Below are 22,310 nucleotides of genomic sequence, written 5' to 3'. Positions count from 1 at the left end.
GTCTTCCTCAGTGACACGGAAAGCCTATTTTCACCACTAACCACCTAAATGACCACAAAGTGCCTATTTTGACCACTGTCCACGTAAACTTCACCATAGTCTTCCTCAGTGCCACGGAACGCCTATTTTGACCAATAACCACCTAAATGACCGAAAAGTGCCTATTTTGACCACTGTCCACCTAAACTTCACCATAGTCTTCCTCAGTGCCACGGAACGCCTATTTTGACCAATAACCACCTAAATGACCGAAAAGTGCCTATTTTGACCACTGTCCACCTAAACTTCACCATAGTCTTCCTCAGTGCCACGGAACGCCTATTTTGACCAATAACCACCTAAATGACCGAAAAGTTTCTATTTTGACCACTGTCCACCTAAACTTCACCATAGTCTTCCTCACTGCCACGGAACGCCTATTTTGACCAATAACCACCTAAATGACCGCAAAGTGCCTATTTTGACCACTGTCCACCTAAACTTCACCATAGTCTTCCTCAGTGCCACGGAACGCCTATTTTGACCACTAACCACCTAAATGACCGCAAAGTGCCTATTTTGACCACTGTCCACCTAAACTTCGCCGTAGTGCCACGGAACGCCTTTTTTGACCACTAACCACCTAAATGACAGCAAAGTGCCTATTTTGACCACTGTCCACCTAAACATTGCCAAAGTGTTTTTGACCCGTAACAACCTTTTTTTTTGTCAAAGCAGGATGTATCTATATCTTAGCTTCAAAAGGTCTTAATACCTCGAGATTCTATACAAGGGTAGCCGATGGGGCCCCGATGTGAGATCCAAAGTTTCGAGTTTCTACGTTGTTCTAAAAAATTTGACAGTGTCCGATCGGCCCGAAATTGATATATACGTCACGGTCCCCTGGGACAGTGTCCGGAGTTCCGTGTCCGTAACTACTTAATCGGCTGAAAAAGACCACCTTGACCACAAACCACCTGTGAAGTTTCCATTGAAATAAGTTGCAAGTGGGATCTTGGGTATACAGGGGTCAAAAGGTCACAGGACCTCGAAATTCGGTACGGTGGTAGCCTAGGGGCCCCCGACTCGGGGGCCAGAGTTTCGGAAGTATAGATCACTTCTAAGCATGTGTTTCTGCAGTTTATAAATCTTTTTTCACGTCAGGTCACTTCAGTTAAATAAAAAGAGTTTTAGGCCCTATGTGAGGAAAAGGCCTGTGTGAGAGATTTTTTCCAAAATGTGCACAAACAACTTGGCGTTCGGGTAGACGCTCGTCCACTCAATATGGTATTCGGGGGCCCCTAGGCTACCAGCACGTGAAGTTTGGGGCCCCTAGGACCCCCAGGGGCCGAACGGGAGCCATTGACGCGCTCAACTTATTCCATTCATTTTCTTAGGTGTTTTGTGGACAGAGAGACAGGAAGGTCAGATCGCCCCGAAATTTACATGTGTGTCACTTCACGGTCCCCCGGGACAGTGTCCGGAGTTCCGTGTCCGTATCTGCCTCAATCGGATGAAAAAGACGACCTTGACCGAAAACCACCTATGAAGTTTCCATTGAAATAAGTTGCAAGTGGGATGTTGGGTATACAGGGGTCAAAAGGTCACAGGACCTCGAAGTTCGGTACGGTGGTAGCCTAGGGGCCCCTGACATGGGGGCCAGAGTTTCGGAAGTATAGATCACTTCTACGCATGTGTTTCTGCAGTTCATAAATCTTTCTCATCAGGTCACTTCAGTTAAATCAAAAGGGTTTTTAGGCCCTGTGTGAGAGATTTTTTCCAAAATGTGCACAAACAACTTGGCGTTCGGGTAGAGGCTCGTCCTCTCAATATGGTATTCGGGGGCCCCTAGGCTACCAGCACGTGAAGTTTGGGGCCCCTAGGACCCCCAGGGGCCGAACGGGAGCCGTTGACACACGCAACTTATTCCATTCATTTTCCTAGGTGTTTTGCGGACAGTGAGACAGGAAGGTCAGATCGCCCTGAAATGGACATGTACGTCCATGGACATGTAATTTATCTTATTAATAAAATATGACCTATTAATGCATTGTCCACGGAAAGCCTGTGGAGGCCCCGTCAAATACGTTACAGGTGTCACTTTCTGATGTTGGAATGCATTAATAAGTCATATTTTATTAATAAGATTATTTTATTGCATATCTGGTATCTTGGGAATACAGAGAATGTGAGCTTTTTATTAATGTTAAGCATTTAATGATAGCATAAAGATTTCCAGGATTATGAAGAAAATATCTGTTGCAATTTGGCCATATTTAGGTTGAATATTGGTCCATTTGCAGCACATGTGCTGCGTTGCATTTTTATGCAAATTAAGCCATAAAGATTTCCTGAAATATTAACAAAAAGCTACTGTCAAATTTAAGCACTGCATTCAATAAAAACAGCTCTATTTGACCTGTGCTTTCTCCATTGATAAACAGGCTATACCAACATATCATATATCTTTGGAAAGCTGAAATAATAAGCTTTCCATTGATGGTGACCTTTTAAAAATACCATAAAGATTTCCTGAAATATTAACAAAAAGCTACTGTCAAATTTAAGCACTGCATTCAATAAAAACAGCTCTATTTGACCTGTGCTTTCTCCATTTATGGTATTTTTAAAAGGTCACCAGCAATGGAAAGCTTATTATTTCAGCTTTCCAAAGATATATGATATGTTGGTATAGCCTGTTTATAAATGGAGACAGCACAGGTCAAATAGAGCTGTTTTTATTGAATGCAGTGCTTAAATTTGAAAGTAGCTTTTTGTTAATATTTCAGGAAATCCTTATGCTATTTTTAAAAGGTTACCATCAATGGAAAGCTCATTATCTCAGCTCATATGACCTATTAATGCATTGTCCACGGAAAGCCTGTGGAGGCCCCGTCAAATAAGTTAGAGGTGTCACTTTCTGATGTTGGAATGCATTAATAAGTCATATTTTATTAATAATTATTTTATTAAAAACTCGATTATTTTATTGCATATCTGGTATTAAAAAAAGATTAGCTTTTTATTAATGTTAAGCATTTAATGATAGCATAAAGATTTCCAGGATTATGAAGAAAATATCTGTTGCAATTTGGCCATATTTAGGTTGAATATTGGTCCATTTGCAGCACATGTGCTGCGTTGCATTTTTATGCAAATTAAGCCATTTTAATAGCCACAATGTATATGTGAATATGACCTATTAATGCACTGTCCACGGAAAGCCTGTGGAGGCCCCGTCAAATTAGTTACAGGTGTCACTTTCTGATGTTGGAATGCATTCATAAGTCATATTTTATTAATGAGATGAATTATGATGGATTAATAGAAATGGAGAAAGCACAGGTGAAATAGAGCTGTTTTTATTGAATGCAGTGCTTAAATTTGACAGTAGCTTTTTGTTAATATTTCAGGAAATCTTTATGGTATTTTTAAAAGGTCACCATCAATGGAAAGCTTATTATTTCAGCTTTCCAACGATATATGACATGTTGGTATAGCCTGTTTATAAATGGAGACAGCACAGGTCAAATAGAGCTGTTTTTATTGAATGCAGTGCTTAAATTTGACAGTAGCTTTTTGTTAATATTTCAGGAAATCTTTATGGTATTTTTAAAAGGTTACCATCAATGTAAAGCTCATTATTTCAGCTTTCCAAAGATATATGATATGTTGGTATAGCCTGTTTATAAATGGAGAAAGCACAGGTCAAATAGAGTTGTTTTTATTGAATGCAGTGCTTAAATTTGACAGTAGCTTTTTGTTAATATTTCAGGAAATCCTTATGCTATTTTTAAAAGGTCACCATCAATGTAAAGCTCATTATCTAAGCTTTCCAAAGATATATGATATGTTGGTATAGCCTGTTTATAAATGGAGAAAGCACAGGTCACATAGAGCTGTTTTTATTGAATGCAGTGCTTAAATTTGACAGTAGATTTATGTTAATATTTCAGGAAATCTTTATGCTATTTTTAAAAGGTCACCATCAATGTAAAGCTCATTATGTCAGCTTTCCAAAGATATATGATATGTTGGTATAGCCTGTTTATAAATGGAGACAGCACAGGTCAAATAGAGCTGTTTTTATTGAATGCAGTGCTTAAATTTGACAGTAGCTTTTTGTTAATATTTCAGGAAATCTTTATGGTAATTTTAAAAGGTTACCATCAATGTAAAGCTCATTATTTCAGCTTTCCAAAGATATATGATATGTTGGTATGACACCTGTAACTTATTTCACGGGGCTTGTGCTGGCTTTCCGTGGACAGTGCATTTTTATGCAAATTAAGCCATATAGGTCATATGGGTGGTCAGTGAACAAATAGGCTGTTGTTGGTCACAGTCATTAGATTGCCGGTGGACAAATAGGCAGTTCGTGGTCACATAGGTGGTAAGTGGGATGAATAGGCTGTTGTTGGTCACATAGGGGGTAAGTGGGATGAATAGGCTGTTCTTGGTCACATAGGTGGTTTGTGGACAAATAGGCTGTTTGTGGTCACATAGGGGGTAAGTGGGATGAATAGGCTGTTCTTGGTCACATAGGTGGTAAGGGGGACGAATAGGCTGTTTGTGGTCAGTGGGAGGGGCCCGGGGGCGTTTCCGGACGGCCAGCGGGCCAATCGGGAGATTCCGGCACCATAAGCTGTTCGTGGGAGGTTTAGGCCTCCGGTGGACGCCCACCCCCAACCTATTTGACGCGCCTCCCGTAGGCGGTCTGTGTCCAGGAGTGTGCCACCCTGTGGCCGACTGGCAAATTGCAAGAAACGGAGCAAAAAAAACGCGATAATTCGGCGCCGTTCCGTGGGGCCCCCGGGCGACGCCTCCGATGGGCCCCGTCGGGCCTCCCCTCGATGCCCGGCCGGTCGCCGGGGCGGGAAAAATCATCTAGGGGGCGGCGCGCAGCGTCCAAAAACTGCCTGACACGCAGCGCCTATTAAGCGCTCAGTGGGACCCTTCCCTAACATGGTGGCCTTAGGCAGGGCCAAGTGCCTTATGTCATCGGAATCCTTGGCTCGAGTCGAACGAGAGGCAGGTCTCGGATTGGCTCGTCGCTCTGGCGAAATTTTCGGCTATTTTGGATTTTGTTGAAAACCTACTTTTGCAAGCTAGCACCAGGCATTTGGCCCAGTCCGACCCGAAGCAGCGCAGAAAGATCCTCTGGCTGCCAGTCAGGGGTACCATTTCCCTCTCGACCATCCTCATCTACGGTCACCCACCCACCCACACCCCTAGCAAAGGAAGGACGGGTGGCCTGCGCTGTGCCTGCAAACTTCCAAGCGTGGCACCAGCTGCAGCTTTTTAGACCGGCGCGTCCCAAAACTGGTCCCGGAAGCCCCCTTCCCCGGCACTGGACGTTTTAGATCAGTGGTTCTTAATTCCAGTCCTGGGGGCCCCCCGCTGCTCTGCACAATTTGCACGTCTCCCTTATTAAACACACCTGATTGAGATCATCAGCTCAGTAGTTCTCTCTCCTGACGAGTTGATGATCTCAGTCAGGTGTGTTAAATAAGGGAGACTTGCAAAATGTGCAGAGCAGGGGACTGGAATCGAGAGCCACTGTTTTAGATGATTCCCTTACACCCGATTCGATGCATCAGCTCGTCAGTGAAAGACTCCAAGACCTCAGGTGAGCGCGCCAGAAGAGAGATCTCAATAAACGACAAGCTCTGCTTTAAAAGCCGAGGGTTTTTTCTTAAAACGCTCATCATTTGCTCTGCTATTCGTCACAAAAAGCGGCAATCCCCGAAAAGGGGAAGCACACCGTTCCTGGAGACACTGCAATACCAGGCCGATGCGTGGAGTGGACGGAGCAAGCCCCGGCTCCAGCTCCGCGATCCAAAAATCAATTTAAGATCTTCTGCAGATGTCTAACATGAATAAAGTCAGTCTGGTTAGTAATAAGTGAAGCTGGTGATGCTGTTTGTGGAGTTGTTTAATCCTCTTCTGCTGAGATCTTGAGAGAATTAATGTCTTTTATTTCAGTTGATTTTATCAAAGGCTGTGGCTGAAGTCAGTTGTAGTTCTTGTGTTTCTCTTTTTCTTCAGTTATTCTGCTTGTTAACAGTAGCTGTTCCTCACTAATGCTCAATCATCACTTAATTATCTTGTTAACTTTAACTCTGCTTCAGTGATACTTTAACACTATTTGGAGTGGGACCAAATACACTCTGAGCAGTGTTGATATAACACTTGGGATTTTACTGTGTGGAGAATAAAAGAAAGTTATTTTAGCAGAAAAACAAATCATGACTTAAGATTCATAAAGTATGTTATTATGTATTAGCTTTTACTCCAGTAAATACTGCATATTTCAATCATCCAATTACTGACAGCTACCCGTACTTTCTATATTGTATCCAAACTTCTGTAGAAAGCTACCTCATTCCCAGATAGCAGACGGATGTGGGCCACTTCAGGCAATGATGCGGCACTGGTGGCCTTCTTATGGCCCGGACCAAATGTGTCTGAGCCTGAAGTGGCCCACATGTAAAATGGCAAATATGGCCCAAAAAATGTAAATCACATCTGGGCCATTTTAGGCAAAGATGCGGCACTCATGGCAATGTGTAATCTGAATCTGAGCCTAAAGTGGCCCATATGATAGATAATAAACATGGCCCAAATATGACAAACCAAATGTGGGCCACCTATGGCAAAAACGTGGCACAATTGACAATGACTAATCTGGATGTAAACCAAATATGGCCCACATATGTTTCAGCAAATGTGGCCCAGTTATCTCAAAACATATCTGGGCCCGGTTTGGCAAAGATATGGCACAGTGGCACTGGCTCACCTCGATGTGAGCCAAAAGTGGCCCACATATAATCCTGAAAATGTGGCCCAGTTATCTTATAACATATCTGGGCCAGGTTTGGCAAAGATATGGCTCAGTGACTACTGGCTCATCTGGATGTGAGCCAAAAGTGGCCCACATATAATGTTGCAAATGTGGCCCAGTTATCTTATAACACATCTGGGCCAGGTTTGGCAAAGATATGGCACAGTGACCACTGGCTCATCTGGATGTGAGCCAAAAGTGGCCCACATATAATGTTGCTAATGTGGCCCAGTTGTCTTATAACACATCTGGGAAAGGTTTGGCAAATATATGGCTCAGTGACCACTGGCTCATCTGGATGTGAGCCAAAAATGGCCCACATATAATGTTGAAAATGTGGCCCAGTTATCTTAAAACACATCTGGGCCAGGTTTGGCAAAGATATGGTTGAGTGACCACTGGCTCATCAGGATGTGAGCCAAAAGTGGCCCACATATAATATTGAAAATGTGTCTCAGTTATCTTAAAACACATCTGGGCCAGGTTTGGCAAAGATATGGCTCAGTGGCCACTGGCTCACCTGGATGTGAGCCAAAAGTGGCCCACATATAATGTTGCAGATGTGGCCCAGTTATCTTATAACACATCTGGGCCAGGTTTGGCAAAGATATGGCTCAGTGACCACTGGCTCATCTGGATGTGAGCCAAAAGTGGCCCACATATAATATTGAAAATGTGGCCCAGTTATCTCAAAACATATCTGGGCCAGGTTTGGCAAAGATATGGCTCAGTGGCCACTGGCTCATCTGGATGTGAGCCAAAAGTGGCCCACATATAATATTGAAAATGTGTCCCAGTTATCTTAAAACACATCTGGGCCAGGTTTGGCAAAGATATGGCTGAGTGACCACTGGCTCATCAGGATGTGAGCCAAAAGTGGCCCACATATAATATTGAAAATGTGTCCCAGTTATCTTAAAACACATCTGGGCCAGGTTTGGCAAAGATATGGCTCAGTGGCCACTGGCTCATCTGGATGTGAGCCAAAAGTGGTCCACATATAATGTTGCAAATTTGGCCCAGTTATCTCAAAACATATCTGGGCCAGGTTTGGCAAAGATATGGCTGAGTGACCACTGGCTCATCAGGATGTGAGCCAAAAGTGGCCCACATATAATGTTGCAAATGTGGCCCAGTTATCTTATAACACATCTGGGCCAGGTTTGGAAAAGATATGGCTAAGTGACCACTGGCTCATCTGGATGTGAGCCAAAAGTGGCCCACATATAATATTGAAAATGTGTCCCAGTTATCTTAAAACACATCTGGGCCAGGTTTGGCAAAGATATGGCTCAGTGACCACTGGCTCATCAGGATGTGAGCCAAAAGTGGCCCACATATGATATTGAAAATGTGTCCCAGTTATCTTAAAACACATCTGGGCCAGGTTTGGCAAAGATATGGCTCAGTGGCCACTGGCTCATCTGGATGTGAGCCAAAAGTGGTCCACATATAATGTTGCAAATTTGGCCCAGTTATCTCAAAACATATCTGGGCCAGGTTTGGCAAAGATATGGCTCAGTGGCCACTGGCTCATCTGGATGTGAGCCAAAAGTGGCCCACATATAATATTGAAAATGTGTCCCAGTTATCTTAAAACACATCTGGGCCAGGTTTGGCAAAGATATGGCTGAGTGACCACTGGCTCATCAGGATGTGAGCCAAAAGTGGCCCACATATAATATTGAAAATGTGTCCCAGTTATCTTAAAACACATCTGGGCCAGGTTTGGCAAAGATATGGCTCAGTGGCCACTGGCTCATCTGGATGTGAGCCAAAAGTGGTCCACATATAATGTTGCAAATTTGGCCCAGTTATCTCAAAACATATCTGGGCCAGGTTTGGCAAAGATATGGCTGAGTGACCACTGGCTCATCAGGATGTGAGCCAAAAGTGGCCCACATATAATGTTGCAAATGTGGCCCAGTTATCTTATAACACATCTGGGCCAGGTTTGGAAAAGATATGGCTAAGTGACCACTGGCTCATCTGGATGTGAGCCAAAAGTGGCCCACATATAATATTGAAAATGTGTCCCAGTTATCTTAAAACACATCTGGGCCAGGTTTGGCAAAGATATGGCTCAGTGACCACTGGCTCATCAGGATGTGAGCCAAAAGTGGCCCACATATAATATTGAAAATGTGTCCCAGTTATCTTAAAACACATCTGGGCCAGGTTTGGCAAAGATATGGCTCAGTGGCCACTGGCTCATCTGGATGTGAGCCAAAAGTGGTCCACATATAATGTTGCAAATTTGGCCCAGTTATCTCAAAACATATCTGGGCCAGGTTTGGCAAAGATATGGCTGAGTGACCACTGGCTCATCAGGATGTGAGCCAAAAGTGGCCCACATATAATGTTGCAAATGTGGCCCAGTTATCTTATAACACATCTGGGCCAGGTTTGGCAAAGATATGGCTAAGTGACCACTGACTCATCTGGATGTGAGCCAAAAGTGGCCCACATATAATATTGAAAATGTGTCCCAGTTATCTTAAAACACATCTGGGCCAGGTTTGGCAAAGATATGGCTGAGTGACCACTGGCTCATCAGGATGTGAGCCAAAAGTGGCCCACATATAATATTGAAAATGTGTCCCAGTTATCTTAAAACACATCTGGGCCAGGTTTGGCAAAGATATGGCTCAGTGGCCACTGGCTCATCTGGATGTGAACCAAAAGTGGTCCACATATAATATTGAAAATGTGTCCCAGTTATCTCAAAACACATCTGGGCCAGGTTTGGCAAAGATATGGCTGAGTGACCACTGGCTCATCAGGATGTGAGCCAAAAGTGGCCCACATATAATGTTGCAAATGTGGCCCAGTTATCTCAAAACATATCTGGGCCAGGTTTGGCAAAGATATGGCTGAGTGACCACTGGCTCATCAGGAAGTGAGCCAAAAGTGGCCCACATATAATGTTGCAAATGTGGCCCAGTTATCTTATAACACATCTGGGCCAGGTTTGGCAAAGATATGGCTAAGTGACCACTGGCTCATCTGGATGTGAGCCAAAAGTGGCCCACATATAATATTGAAAATGTGTCCCAGTTAAGTCAAGAATTTCACTCACGAAGGCACACGTGCTGTGGTGATGTGACAATAAAAGTGATTTGATTTGATTTGATTTGATTTATTGAAAATGTGTCCCAGTTATCTTAAAACACATCTGGGACAGGTTTGGCAAAGATATGGCTCAGTGACCACTGGCTCATCTGGATGTGAGCCAAAAGTGGCCCACATATAATGTTGCAGATGTGGCCCAGTTATCTTATAACACATCTGGGCCAGGTTTGGCAAAGATATGGCTCAGTGACCACTGGCTCATCTGGATGTGAGCCAAAAGAGGCCCACATATAAGCTGCAAATGAGGCACAGTTATCTCAGAATGTATTTGGGCCAGTTTTGGCAAAGATATGGTACAGTGGCACTGCCTCAGGTGTGAGCCGAAAGTGCCACCCATATGGCATGGCAAATATGGCCCATATAATTCATAATAATTTGGACCACATTTGGAAAATATACGGCACAGTCAGCATTGGCTAATCAGGGTGTAAGTCTAACTTGGCCCACATTCGAAATATGCCCCCCAAAAATTTAAACCTACGTGGTAAGTCCATTTCTGGCTTAGATGCAACACTTCTGACAATGGCTAATTTAGCTTAAAAAGGACAGACTTTGAAACTGCCTTGAATTTTTTTTAACAACATTTAACAATATTTTTTGGTATAGATGCAGCAGACACTTAGGCTGTGTGTCGTGTCCACCAATGCGGGTTTTTTTTCACGCGACTGGTGTGTTTATTCAATTGTTTTCAATGGGAGTGCCGCGTTTTTAAAACGCCATGCATTTTTCTGGCTATAAAGCGCTGAACACTCAGCGTTTTTTATAGATCGGCGAGAGTTAAAGAATGTTAAACTTTGGTTAAAACGCTCATTACTGTCACTTTCTACCAGACCGTCCAATCACAATGGAGGAGGGGCGACCAACTGTCACAACATTCTTTCTGTACAACATCAAATAGCAGAGTAGATGGAAAAATTATATTTCTGGTTTCCGAACATACGTGTCTATACCATATGACATCCGTACTATACAAACATTATTATTATACAAATTATCAGCGAAATCAGTTACAAGTAAACTGTGCTACGGATATTCTGTATAGCAACAAAGCGTCTCAAAAAAAAAAAAAAAAAAAAAACAACAACAAAAACGCTGCACTGCCAAAACACTTTCAATCGCCCACAGCTAGGCGTTTTCAGTAGATTGCCTAGCATTTTCGGCTGGCTAAAAACGCTTTGGTGGACATGTCCTTAGGCTGGATGTGAGGCTACATGTACTTACATCTATAACATATATGCTCTTGCTGACATATGTTTTGTAGGTAGAGTGTCTCGAAAAGTTCAAGTGTCTAAGTTCAAACTTATGAAGAGTTTTTTTATGGTTTTGGGATGTGCAAGAAGATACTTTAGTTGCTGTTTGTGCAAAGCTTGGGGCACAATGATTTTGCCAAGTACTGTATCAACATATTTTTGTTGATCTTGGAACATCATTCCTGTCCATAAAAATAGTCCTAACCCTAACCCTACAATCAGAGGGAAATGATAATATCTAGAAGCATGGTTGAAAGCCTAAACTCGGCATAACTTAAATTCTAATTGGTCGATATGAATGCTGTTCCAGGATCAATAAAGATGTTGAGCCAGGAACATGTTATAGCCTACTCGGTGAAACCTTGCTTGCTTGCTAGCAGTGTCATATAGGCCTAACTTCTAGAGCAGACACGGATAAACTTCCAATGAGGCCTCAAGATGAGTTAAAATTATGACAAATTAGTCAATCAAGATATTTCTTATTATTTGGCTATTTTTATAACAAATGTACTGGATTTGTTGTGGAGAATAGGACTATAATGAATGAATGAATGAATGAATGATGCATTTATATAGCACCTTATTGTGTATTGCTGTACACCCAAAGCGCTTTACAATCATGTGGAGGGGGTCTCTCCTCAACCACCACCAGTGTGCAGCATCCACTTGGATGATGCGACGGCAGCCACAGCACAACGGCACCAGTGCGCTCACCACACACCAGCTACAGGTGGAGAGGAGAGAGTGATGGAGCCAATCAAGTGTATAGGGATTATTAGGAGGCCATGATAGACAAGGGCCAGTAGAGGGAATTTGGCCAGGACACCGGGGTTACACCCCTACTCTTTACGAGAAGTGCCATGGGATTTTTAATGACCACAGAGAGACATTGAAGTCAAAAAGGTTGTGAGTCACTGTTCCTATGTGTCTCAACTGACCCCACAAAGGGTAATATTTGAAACCCCCTTAAAATATTCAAATATTTAAAAATAATCCAATTAAAATATTCAAATATTGAAAATATATATTAAAAAACTTTTTAAAAATGAAATAAACATTTTAAATAAATAAATAAACATTTAATTTTATTACATTCAGGGTTCTCAAGTTTTATCAAAATCTTGATGCAGTTAGGGTAGGAGCCCTAATGGAGCCTCAATTTTACCCATTGTTCATAATTAACCAGCACAAATTGAAATTATAACAACTGGTAAATCTGATAAATGACAGAGCAATTCATCACATCAAAAATACTCTTTAATGTTATATTTCAAAATTACAAATATACAAAAATTCCAAAAATATAACAAATTGCTCAAGAGTACACACTCCAGCTTATGAAATGTGTTTTGTGTTGTAAGTGTTTGTTGCACATTTTGATGCCTTGATAATAGGGGTAGGGGTCTCCCAGACATTTTCACTGTCATAATGGATGACAGTGTTCCGTCCAGAGCCAACCTGTTTCTAGTTTTGGTTTTGTTCAAACCTATCTCCATCAGGACGTGTGTTCGCGCGATGTTGTTGGTTGCCTAGTAACGAACGTACAGTGGCCAAGAATGTTCCGTCAACTTTGTTCGCGCATCTATGTTGCCTATATGTGCTGACAGCAGGAAACGTCACTTTGGCTGTATCCGAAATCGCCCCCGGTTGGCATTGCCTTTTCAGCGTGAGAAATACACGGCGTGGCGTACAGCGTGTGAACTGGTTGAATTGCGTGTGTCTCATTTCTGGCTTAATATAATTTACATTTATACAACTGTCATTTTTAGGCTATAAATAATCTTTCTTAAAGATAAAAAATATATAATTTTAATTGACATTATAATTGATGAAATACGATTAAATGAACGACAAAGCTCTTGTGAGAAAATATTATTATTTTGATAATTAACTTTTTCAGCCCCCTGCATTCATGAAAAAAAAATCACTTTTTTTTGCTTCAGCTTACTTATTTATTAGAGATACGATCTCTATTTTGTTTATAACAAAATATTTACTGCATTTGAAGTTGTCTTTGAAAAAAAAAATCAAACTGATTCGGCCCTTTAAATTTAAACAGCCGTAAGGCGCGAAAAAGGCGCTCGAAACCAGAAGGTCAGAGGATTGTCAGTTGGAGGGAGGACGAATACTGCAAACAATCAATCAAGGTAAGATCGATACATTTATATTTTCTTAGCGATTGCTTCGTTATATCCATGTTGTGTGAGTTAATGGAATAACTTCTAATTTCGAAGTAACATTATTTTGGCAGTTTATAGCTCTAAGCTAGATCTATTATGGTTATCGAATGCGAAATGAACAAGTATCGATTGAACGGCGCGCCAATACATTTAGATTTGCTCATGTTGCTCCGATCTTGCCAACTCAGTCAGTTCTGCACGGTGAAAGTATTTAACTCTTGTCTTATTTTGGCACAACAATGAAAAATGAGTATATAATAGCCTATAGTGTAATTTTTCCTTCATGTTTATACATTGGGCATACAGTAATACTGCAGTAACTGCACTAGTTTTATTACTTTGTGACAGCATTTTTCGTTAACTAGCAATAATGCACACATTACTACATGCTTTTTCTTACAATAAAAGCTTTTATGAGATGATTACAAAGTAACAATAGCCTAATAGAAATTATTGAGCAAGTTGGGTCAGGTATTATTACTCTATGTATTTCACATTTTTAGTATACCCTAGTAATTTTAAAATTAGTTTGCCTGCTTTTTTTTTTCATTTAATGTTTTGAGTCAGGATGTTTTTCACCTTAATAACACATGTTGATGTGATTTGCTACAGAAAACTGCTGGTGGGAATAAAATGCTACAGTTTAGAGTTCACTGTCACCATTAAGGTAAGCTGCTGATACATTTCATGTGGTACAAAATAAAAAAGTATCAAGGAATTTTTTTTTTGTTTTGTTTGTTTTTTTCGTTTATATAAGCTACAATTTAAAAGTGTAATTTAAAGTGTAAAACTTATTTTTTAAAGTGTAATTATTTTTTTAAACAGTTCTTATAAATACATACAGTATGTAATTCCATCAAAAAATGTCATGATCATGAGGTGACTAAAGATTCCCAGTTCCCAGCCATATTATACAATGATTTATTGCTTGTCTTTGTTGAATAATACAGAAGATAAAGAGCTTAAAAAAACTAGTATATAAAATCGCATTATTAGTAAAAAAAAAAAAAAAGTAAAAAAATTAATTTTTAAATAAAAAACACATTTAGATTATTTTCCAAAATCGTTCGACTAACATTATTACTTGTTCGGCCTCAAACTCTGACCATGATGACATTGTGTCACTACTAAAAGAGATTGAATCTGATCTTAGATTTGTTAGTCTACCTCTACTCCGTGTGTTTCTCTGCACAGACCCAGAATGCGATCTTCCCAGATGTCCTTCATCTCCACCCGGAACCTCTTCGCTCCCCTCCGCGAGACGGAACGCGATGCTGTGATCGTCGGAGGCTCCATCGTCCGGCACGTCCGTGCTACGTCAGCTGAAGGTAGAGCGCACACTCACTGTTTCCCCGGTGCTCGTGTTCTCAATGTTTCTGCGAATGTTTACCCGCGATCCTGAAGGGCAACGAGAACATCGGTGCTGTCGTGCTGCACGCGGGGGCAAACGACATCAAGCTGCGGCAGATGGAGACACTGAAGAGGGACTACAGGAGCCTGATCGAGACGGTACGCAGCACATCGCCCGCGGCGACGATCATCGTGTCAGGACCGCTTCCCACGTATCGACAAGGAAACGAAAGGTTCAGTAGACTGTTTGCTTTAAACGAATGGTTATCGTCATGGTGTAAAGAACAGAAACTGCTCTTTGTTAATAATTGGAATCTTTTCTGGGAGCATCCTAGGCTTTTTCGTGCTGATGGCCTGCACCCCAGCAGAGTCGGAGCGGAACTCCTGTCGGACAACATCTCCAGGACGCTACGCTCCATCTGACTAGTAAGACAATTCTCAAATAACTGCCATGATGACTTTTGTTCTACCCACTTAAAAGATAGAAGTACTTGCGTTGTCCAATCTATACAGACTGTGTCTGTTCCCCGAATAGCGAGGTCAAAATATAAATTTAATGCAGGATCTAGAAAAAATCTGACCGTGATTAAACCAGGAAACCGCAAAATAAATGAACAAAAACTATCTTTAAAGCTTGGGCTCCTAAATATTAGATCACTCGCACCCAAAGCAGTTATTGTAAATGAAATGATCACAGATAACAATTTTGATGTACTCTGCCTGACTGAAACCTGGCTGAAGCATATTACCATCCCTTACTAAAAAGAAGTATACTTTACAGTTAGGTCTGGGCGATAAAACGATAATGAAAATTATCGCAATATAATTTTTCTCAATAAAACAATATCAAGAGTTTGATAAATGTTTGATAATGTTTATGCGCCAGAAGCGGAACAAAACTCATTTGAACCTCGCGCCACACTGAACATGTATCCGCTCGGCTCAAAGTCCAAACTGCAGCGCAGCGTTTATCAGATCAGATGTGTTTACTTGCTGAATGGTCTTGATCACACGACCACTAAACAGTGCTGTGAGATCCTATGAGAAGCGCTTGAATTCAGCGAAGAACACCAATGTCTCAGTGATTTAAACCAGTTTAAAGGCAGATGAAACAGCGCTGACACACAGGAGAAACACTCTGTGCAACGAGGCAGTTAGAAGGCTTTTCCGTCTACAAAGTCGCATCATTTACCATGGATTTACTGTAACGTTAGCCTAGTAATATTACAGCACAATGAAATGTGGGATATACAGAATCGTATTATATTATTAATGTAAACAATGTATTGAAGGACTAATGGAATATAATTACCGTATTTAATAATGTATTTAGGCTACTGTTTTTCATACAAATACCATAGAAACCATAAAGTTACATTTTGCCATGATAGTTAGGTGCTATAGCAGGGTGGCCGCGGGTCCTTAAAAAGTCTTAAAATGTCTTAAATAAAGTTTTCCATATAAAAGGCCTTAAAAAGTCTTAAAAAGCCTTAAATTCTGATTCGATAGGTCTTAAATATTTTTGGTGACTTTACCACAAAAAAAACAAACAAAAAAAAAACAGTCGGAAGTTTTTTTTCCCGCGGTAGTTATTGCGTCATCAGAAAGAATTAAGGTAGCAGGTCGAATTGAAATAGCTGTAATGGGTAAATGTAAGTTCAATGAGAAATGGCTCGAGAATGACGAATTCTCATGGTGGTTGAAGCCGGTGGCTGAAAATGTGTACGAGGCAAATTGCGCCGTATGTCGAAGGCGTTTTAAACTGGGTACAATGGGCATCAAAGCGGTGGAATCGCACACGCAGAGCGGGAAGCACCGGGAGTATGCGAGAGCCCGCGAGAAGAGTTCAATTAAAGGTTTCTGTTCCACTCTTCCCATTAGCAAAGATGTCACCACGGATGTTGAGAATCCCCAGCCTACAACGCCATCATCTGACCTACGTTTAGTTTTTGGCTCTACGCCAACAATAAGAGCTGAGGTAATTTGGGTGCTGAGGACGGTAACAAGCCATCACTCGTTCAGGTCAAATGACGGGATTGAGGAGGTTTTCAAAGCTATGTTTCCGGACTCCGGGCTTGTGCAGACATTCACGTGTGGAAAAGACAAAACCAGATATGTAGCTAAGTTTGGACTGGCGCCATATATAAAAAAAGAACTTATCGCCGAGGTCAATAGATGTGGTCCTTTTGTGATCATGTTTGACGAAACCCTGAACCAGACAACTAAAAACAAGCAACTGGACCTGCATGTGCGGTACTGGTTGAATGACCGTGTTCAGTCGAGGTTCTTTGGATCTCAGTTTATGGGCCATGCAACTGCACAAGACCTACTTCAGCATTTCAAAGTAAGTTTTCTTTTAATCAGTGTATTTATTTACTTAACCTATTAGAGTGTATCTTAGAAAATGTAGGGTAACATAAGTTCACAGTTAGTCCGTAAGCCACAGTGTTCCATAGGCTAACGTTACATTTCAACTTTTACCTCAGCTCTTTTCAGCTTTTTACAACTTTAGGCTAACAAGTATATAGCGCAGTTATAATTGATATTTTTATATTATAATGTATGTATTATAATTTATAAATAAATATATAACCTTTATTTGTATATATTTAGTTAATAAGTATATAGATTTACTATGTATTTAAGTTCTATACAAAATTTTTGGCACTGTTACTTTCCCATTTTAAGGTAATCTACTGATTTGCCAAGGGAATAACAACTATGGCAAGGGCAGTAAATGTTAATATGTTTACTAGCTGAGTGGAATACATTTTAGAATACAGCTTTGTAGGGGTGGGCGATATCAGCTTGGGAGTTGTACACCTGCCGAAGTATCTTAATAAAATATACAAATTTGTCAGGTATCTCATATACTCTCTGTAGATACAGGCTCTGCCCTGGTTGTCTGGTTATAAAAATGGTTCATGTTGCTTAATTTTTTTGAAGTGTCAGAAATGAGATGTTGACTGTTGTATGGTTAATGTCTGTGTATTTTTTATATTCCTAGGAGTGTGTGCAGCAGCTTGACCTGAGAGACATGATATCTGTCTCCATGGATGGACCCAGTGTAAACTGGAAGTTTTTAGAAATTCTCCAGCAAGAACATTCAGAGGCGTTTGGAGGTGCCCAGCTGACTGTGGTTGGGAGCTGTGGTCTCCACACACTCCATAATGCCATAAAAAGTGGCTTTAGTGTATGGCAAATGGAGAAAGTGCTCAGGGCACTACATACAGTCTTCCATAATAGTCCTGCTAGAAGAGAGGATTTCTGCACTCTGACCAAGACATCTGTGTTTCCCCTGCCATTTTGTGGGCATCGTTGGATAGAAAACCTACCAGTCATCGATAGGGCTATTGCAGTATGGCCAATGATCGTGATGTATGTGGATGCAGTAACAAAGAAAAAGCTTCCAAATCCGAGAACATCATCCTATGACTCCCTTGCAGAGGCACGGCATGATCCTTTCATAATGGCCAAGTTTCACTTCTTCATGGCTGTGTCCAGGACCTTCTCCACCTTTCTGACTAAATATCAGACAGATGAGCCTGTGTTGCCATTCATTAGCAAAGACCTGGTCATGCTCATGAAGGTAATAAATAACATGCCATGGAAGTAATGTATGATGTTTCTATTTGAATTCAATATTATTAAGCCATGTTATTTACATTGACATACATAGTTCATATGTATGTGTGTATGTATGTATGTATAATACATGTACATGTTCTCAGAGCCTGCTTAAGAGGTTCATCAAGGAAGAAATCCTTAATGACATCACTGCACTGCAGATGGTCAGACTGGACACAACTGACAAAAAAGCAAGAAAACAACCAAAGAATGTGGACATTGGCATTGGAGCAGAAGCAGTCATAAAGGTATTGTGGCAATTATCAAACAACAGTTAGGGTAAAGGAATTGCATAAAACATTTAGTCAGTCTCACTGTCTGTTCTTAACCCTTCCTGTTAGGAACTCCAGAGTAGCAGCAGAGTAGGTGAGCTCAGTGTGTTGGAGTTTAGAAGGGACTGCATGGTCTGTTTGACTAGCATCATCCAGAAAATGCAAGATAAGAGCCCGCTGAAGTACACTGTTGTGAGGCAGGTGGCATGTTTGGACCCAACAAACATGTTCTCAGACCCTAACTTGTGCCAGGAAAGAATGAAGCGACTTGTTCATAGGTTTCTGCAAGACCACCAGCTGCCAGGAGGCATCTCTGCTGGTATTTAATTTTTCAGAAATATAGCGGAATGTACATGGTCACATTTATCTGAAGCTTGTTTTCACACAATTTAGCAGTGATAGGTTTATCTGATTCAGTATTTTTCTTTTTTCATTGTGTTATTTTGTTTTAATCTGTTTTACAACAGGTGACTTAATTGTCCAGCAGTTTGGAAACTTCTTGTCTCTGGAGGCAAAATCAGAGTCATTGTCTTTCCAACCCATGAAGACAAGGCTGGATGTTTTCCTGCATGGTCTCCTCTGTCAATCCTACCCTGAGCTCTGGACTTTCTGCAAGAAACTACTGCTCCTCTCCCATGGCCAAGCAACAGTGGAGAGGGGCTTTTCTGTTAACAAGGAGGTAGAGGCCGATAACATGCAGGAGGACACAGTTGTTGCTCAGAGGATGATATGTCTGTGGGGGGGTTCTAAAAGTTCCTCTGACAAAGGAGATCCTGGCAGCTGCAGCTTCTGCAAGATCTCAGTATCGGCTACACCTGGATCAGGAAAAGAGGAAGCAGGAGAGCAATGCACAAAGAGAAAAGAGAAAAGCAGCAGAGGACCTCCTTGAGCAGCTCAAAAAGAGGAAGATGGTACTAGCTGAGGTGGCAAACAGCCTTGAAAAAGAAGCAGACACACTGGCAGAGAAAGCTGAGGGTAAATCAGGTACACTCATGGCCCAGCTAATCACTAAGTCTAATATTCTGAGGAAGCGATTCAAAGAAAAGGTAGCAGAACTAAAAGAGGTTGAGATGGAGCTAGGAAATAAATCGGTAGAACTCCGGCATATTCCATAATGTCATATGGTATAATATCCAGTCAACCATTATCTTTATCCTCCCTACCTTTCAGACAATTTCTGTTCCACATTTCACATCAAAATTGTTCATTCACATTGTTGTAAGTCAAATATATGTACAAAGTAGACTTAGAATAGAAATACAATCCAGAACAAAAATCTACCTGTTATTGTGAGCTGGTTAATAATACTAATTAATGTTGTACAGTGGCTTCTTTGCAGTTAAACAGCTGCTGAAATTGTTGTATTTTGGATTTCTTGGATATTGTCTGTGAAAAGCTCACTGTATATTGTAATAATAAATAGCATTTGTTACAGCAATTAATATTTTGTGATTTGTGTTGTGTGTGTGTGTGTATTTTCATCGCAGGTTTGGTGGTCTTAAATTTCATATAAGTTGGTATTAAAAAGGTCTTAAAAAGTCTTAAATTTGACTTGTTAAACTCTGTAGACACCCTGTATAGGGCTATGCCTGGTTTTATCTGTTGTTATCATGATCTAATTGCATGACACTGGATGACCAATGGTTAATTTGAACAAAACTCAAAAGAGTCAGAATATTAAATTTTATCAAATAAAAATGAGTTTGTTCTATTAAACATGCTGTCGATTGCGCCATTACTGCGAATATCACAACAAAAGGCAAAGAGAAAATCACTCACAGCTCTTGAATAAATAACTTCAGCTTTAATAAGCATTAATCTATCTATGATAAACTATGCAGTGTTATTTTATATTTGATTACTTTATTATAATTAATTTTTAGACCATACCTGAAAAGTAATGTTAGTTGACCTTCCTGAAATTAAAGCACTAGGCCTATATAATGTGTATCTTTATTTAATTGTTTATATTTGCAAAATGCCTGTGCAAAATCAGTTTTTGTTTGTGTTTTTAGTAATTGTTGGTTTGGTGTGTTTGAGAGCTCATTGTTACAATAACACAGCAAAAGTTCTGTGACATAATTGAGTGCAAAATGACCGTGCAAAATCAGTTTTTATGTGCGTTTTTAGTAAACATCGAGAAAATTCTACGCTTGAGCAAACAGTTTGTAAATAGGTTCTAATTCTGTAAGTAATTACTCATGTTGTTCCAACCCCGTAAGACTTCCGTCCATCTTCGGAACACAAATTAAGATATTTATGATGAAATCTGAGAGCTGGATCACTCCTCCATAGGCTTAAGGGATTGAAACTTGCCCGCCCAGAAAACGTATTGAAAACATCGTTAAAATAGTCCAAGTGACTACAGTGGATCAACCATAAGTTTATCAAGCGATGAGATTATTTTCATGCGCAAAAAACAAACAAAAACAACAACTTTATTCCACTATTAATTTTCGGCTACTTGGTTCAATCAAGTTCACGTAGTGTAACTGCGGGTTCTACGTTAGCATGCAGGCTCACTATTGGCCGATGCTGGTCGTGTGTGATGCGCTGCGCAGTTAAACTATGTGAAATTACTTGAACTAAGCATAGCACTAAGCAGCCGAAAATGAATAGTGGAATAAAGTCGTTATTATTGTTTGTTTTTTGCGCACAAAAAGTATTCTCGTCGCTTGATAAACTTATGGTTGAGCCACTGTAGTCACTTGGACTATTTTAACGATGTTTTCAATATGTTTTCTGGGCGGGCAAGTTTCAATCCCTTAGAAGCCTATGGAGGAGTGATCCAGCTCTCAGATTTCATCATAAATATCTTAATTTGTGTTCTGAAGATGGATGGAAGTCTTACTGGGTTGGAACAACATGAGGGTGAGTTATTACTGACAGAATTTTCACTTTTGGGTGAACTATCCCTTGAACTACTTTAGTTGACATGAGGCATGAACAATTCTTTTACAGCATTTATTAATCTTAGTTAATGTTCATTGTGATGCTCCCTAATGCATTATTCAAATCAAAAGTTGTATTTGTTAACATTAGTTAATGCACTGTGAACTAACATGAACAAACAGTGAATGACTGTAACATTAAAAAAAGCTTAATAAATAATGCAGTTCATGTTAGTTAATACTAGTTAATACATTAATTAATGTTAACAATTAAGGCCTTAGAGTTACCAAACTGTTTAATGCACTGGTAGTTCCAGTCCATTTTTTCCCCATTCAGTATTAATGTGCTATTGCTATTAAAACACTATTGTAAAATCAGCATTCAACAGTGTTTTTTTTGCGTGTGTGTATCCAATAAAGGCTTGCAAGATTGCCATGATGACGCAGATGGGCCCAGCCAAGGTGGTCAAATTCTTTCATTTTGGATGGCTCCATGTGCCAATGTCTTCTAGTGTGTTTACTTCTGCGTTGTCTGTTTTTTTTTTTTTTTTGGATGACCAACTGGAAACATGTTTTGTTTTGTTTTTTGTTTAGTTCTAAGATGCTTTATATGCACATATTTTGTGTTTTTATTATTATTGCTATTTTTTTTTTTTAGATTGCTTTCCAGTTTTGAAAATGGAAACTTGCACTTGGTTGTTCTTTGACAATATTTATAAATAATGCAAATGTTTCCAGAAATGTGTTTAAATCATCTGTTGTAACTTCTCTTAACATAAAAAGGG

At 40.3% G+C, this 22,310-nt stretch overlaps 1 protein-coding gene across 1 annotated transcript; it reads left to right on the top strand.

The window, feature by feature from the left end:
• Positions 1-13,295: 13,295 nt before the first annotated feature.
• On the top strand, positions 13,296-20,213 carry LOC306866002 (uncharacterized protein). The gene is made up of 9 exons (XM_079410936.1): positions 13,296-13,352; positions 13,998-14,052; positions 14,580-14,713; positions 14,790-15,161; positions 16,617-17,079; positions 17,743-18,324; positions 18,467-18,610; positions 18,704-18,953; positions 19,102-20,213. Exons 4-9 carry the CDS (start codon positions 15,085-15,087, stop codon positions 19,521-19,523), a joined length of 1,938 nt encoding a protein of 645 aa, XP_079267062.1. The 5' UTR covers positions 13,296-13,352; positions 13,998-14,052; positions 14,580-14,713; positions 14,790-15,084; the 3' UTR covers positions 19,524-20,213.
• The last annotated feature ends 2,097 nt before the right edge of the window (positions 20,214-22,310 follow it).

Source organism: Barbus barbus, assembly GCF_936440315.1.
Source record: "Barbus barbus genome assembly, chromosome: 47".
NCBI lineage: Eukaryota > Metazoa > Chordata > Actinopteri > Cypriniformes > Cyprinidae > Barbus > Barbus barbus.
This window is presented reverse-complemented; position numbering and strand designations above follow the sequence as displayed.

Coding starts and splice junctions, on each gene's coding strand:
- LOC306866002 (XM_079410936.1), top strand. CDS start 15,085: ATGGCCTGCACCCCAGCAGAGTCGGAGCGGAACTCCTGTCGGACAACA. Junction 15,162..16,616: donor CGCTACGCTCCATCTGACTA/GTAAGACAATTC, acceptor TCTTCCCATTAG/CAAAGATGTCACCACGGATG. Junction 18,325..18,466: donor ACCTGGTCATGCTCATGAAG/GTAATAAATAAC, acceptor ACATGTTCTCAG/AGCCTGCTTAAGAGGTTCAT.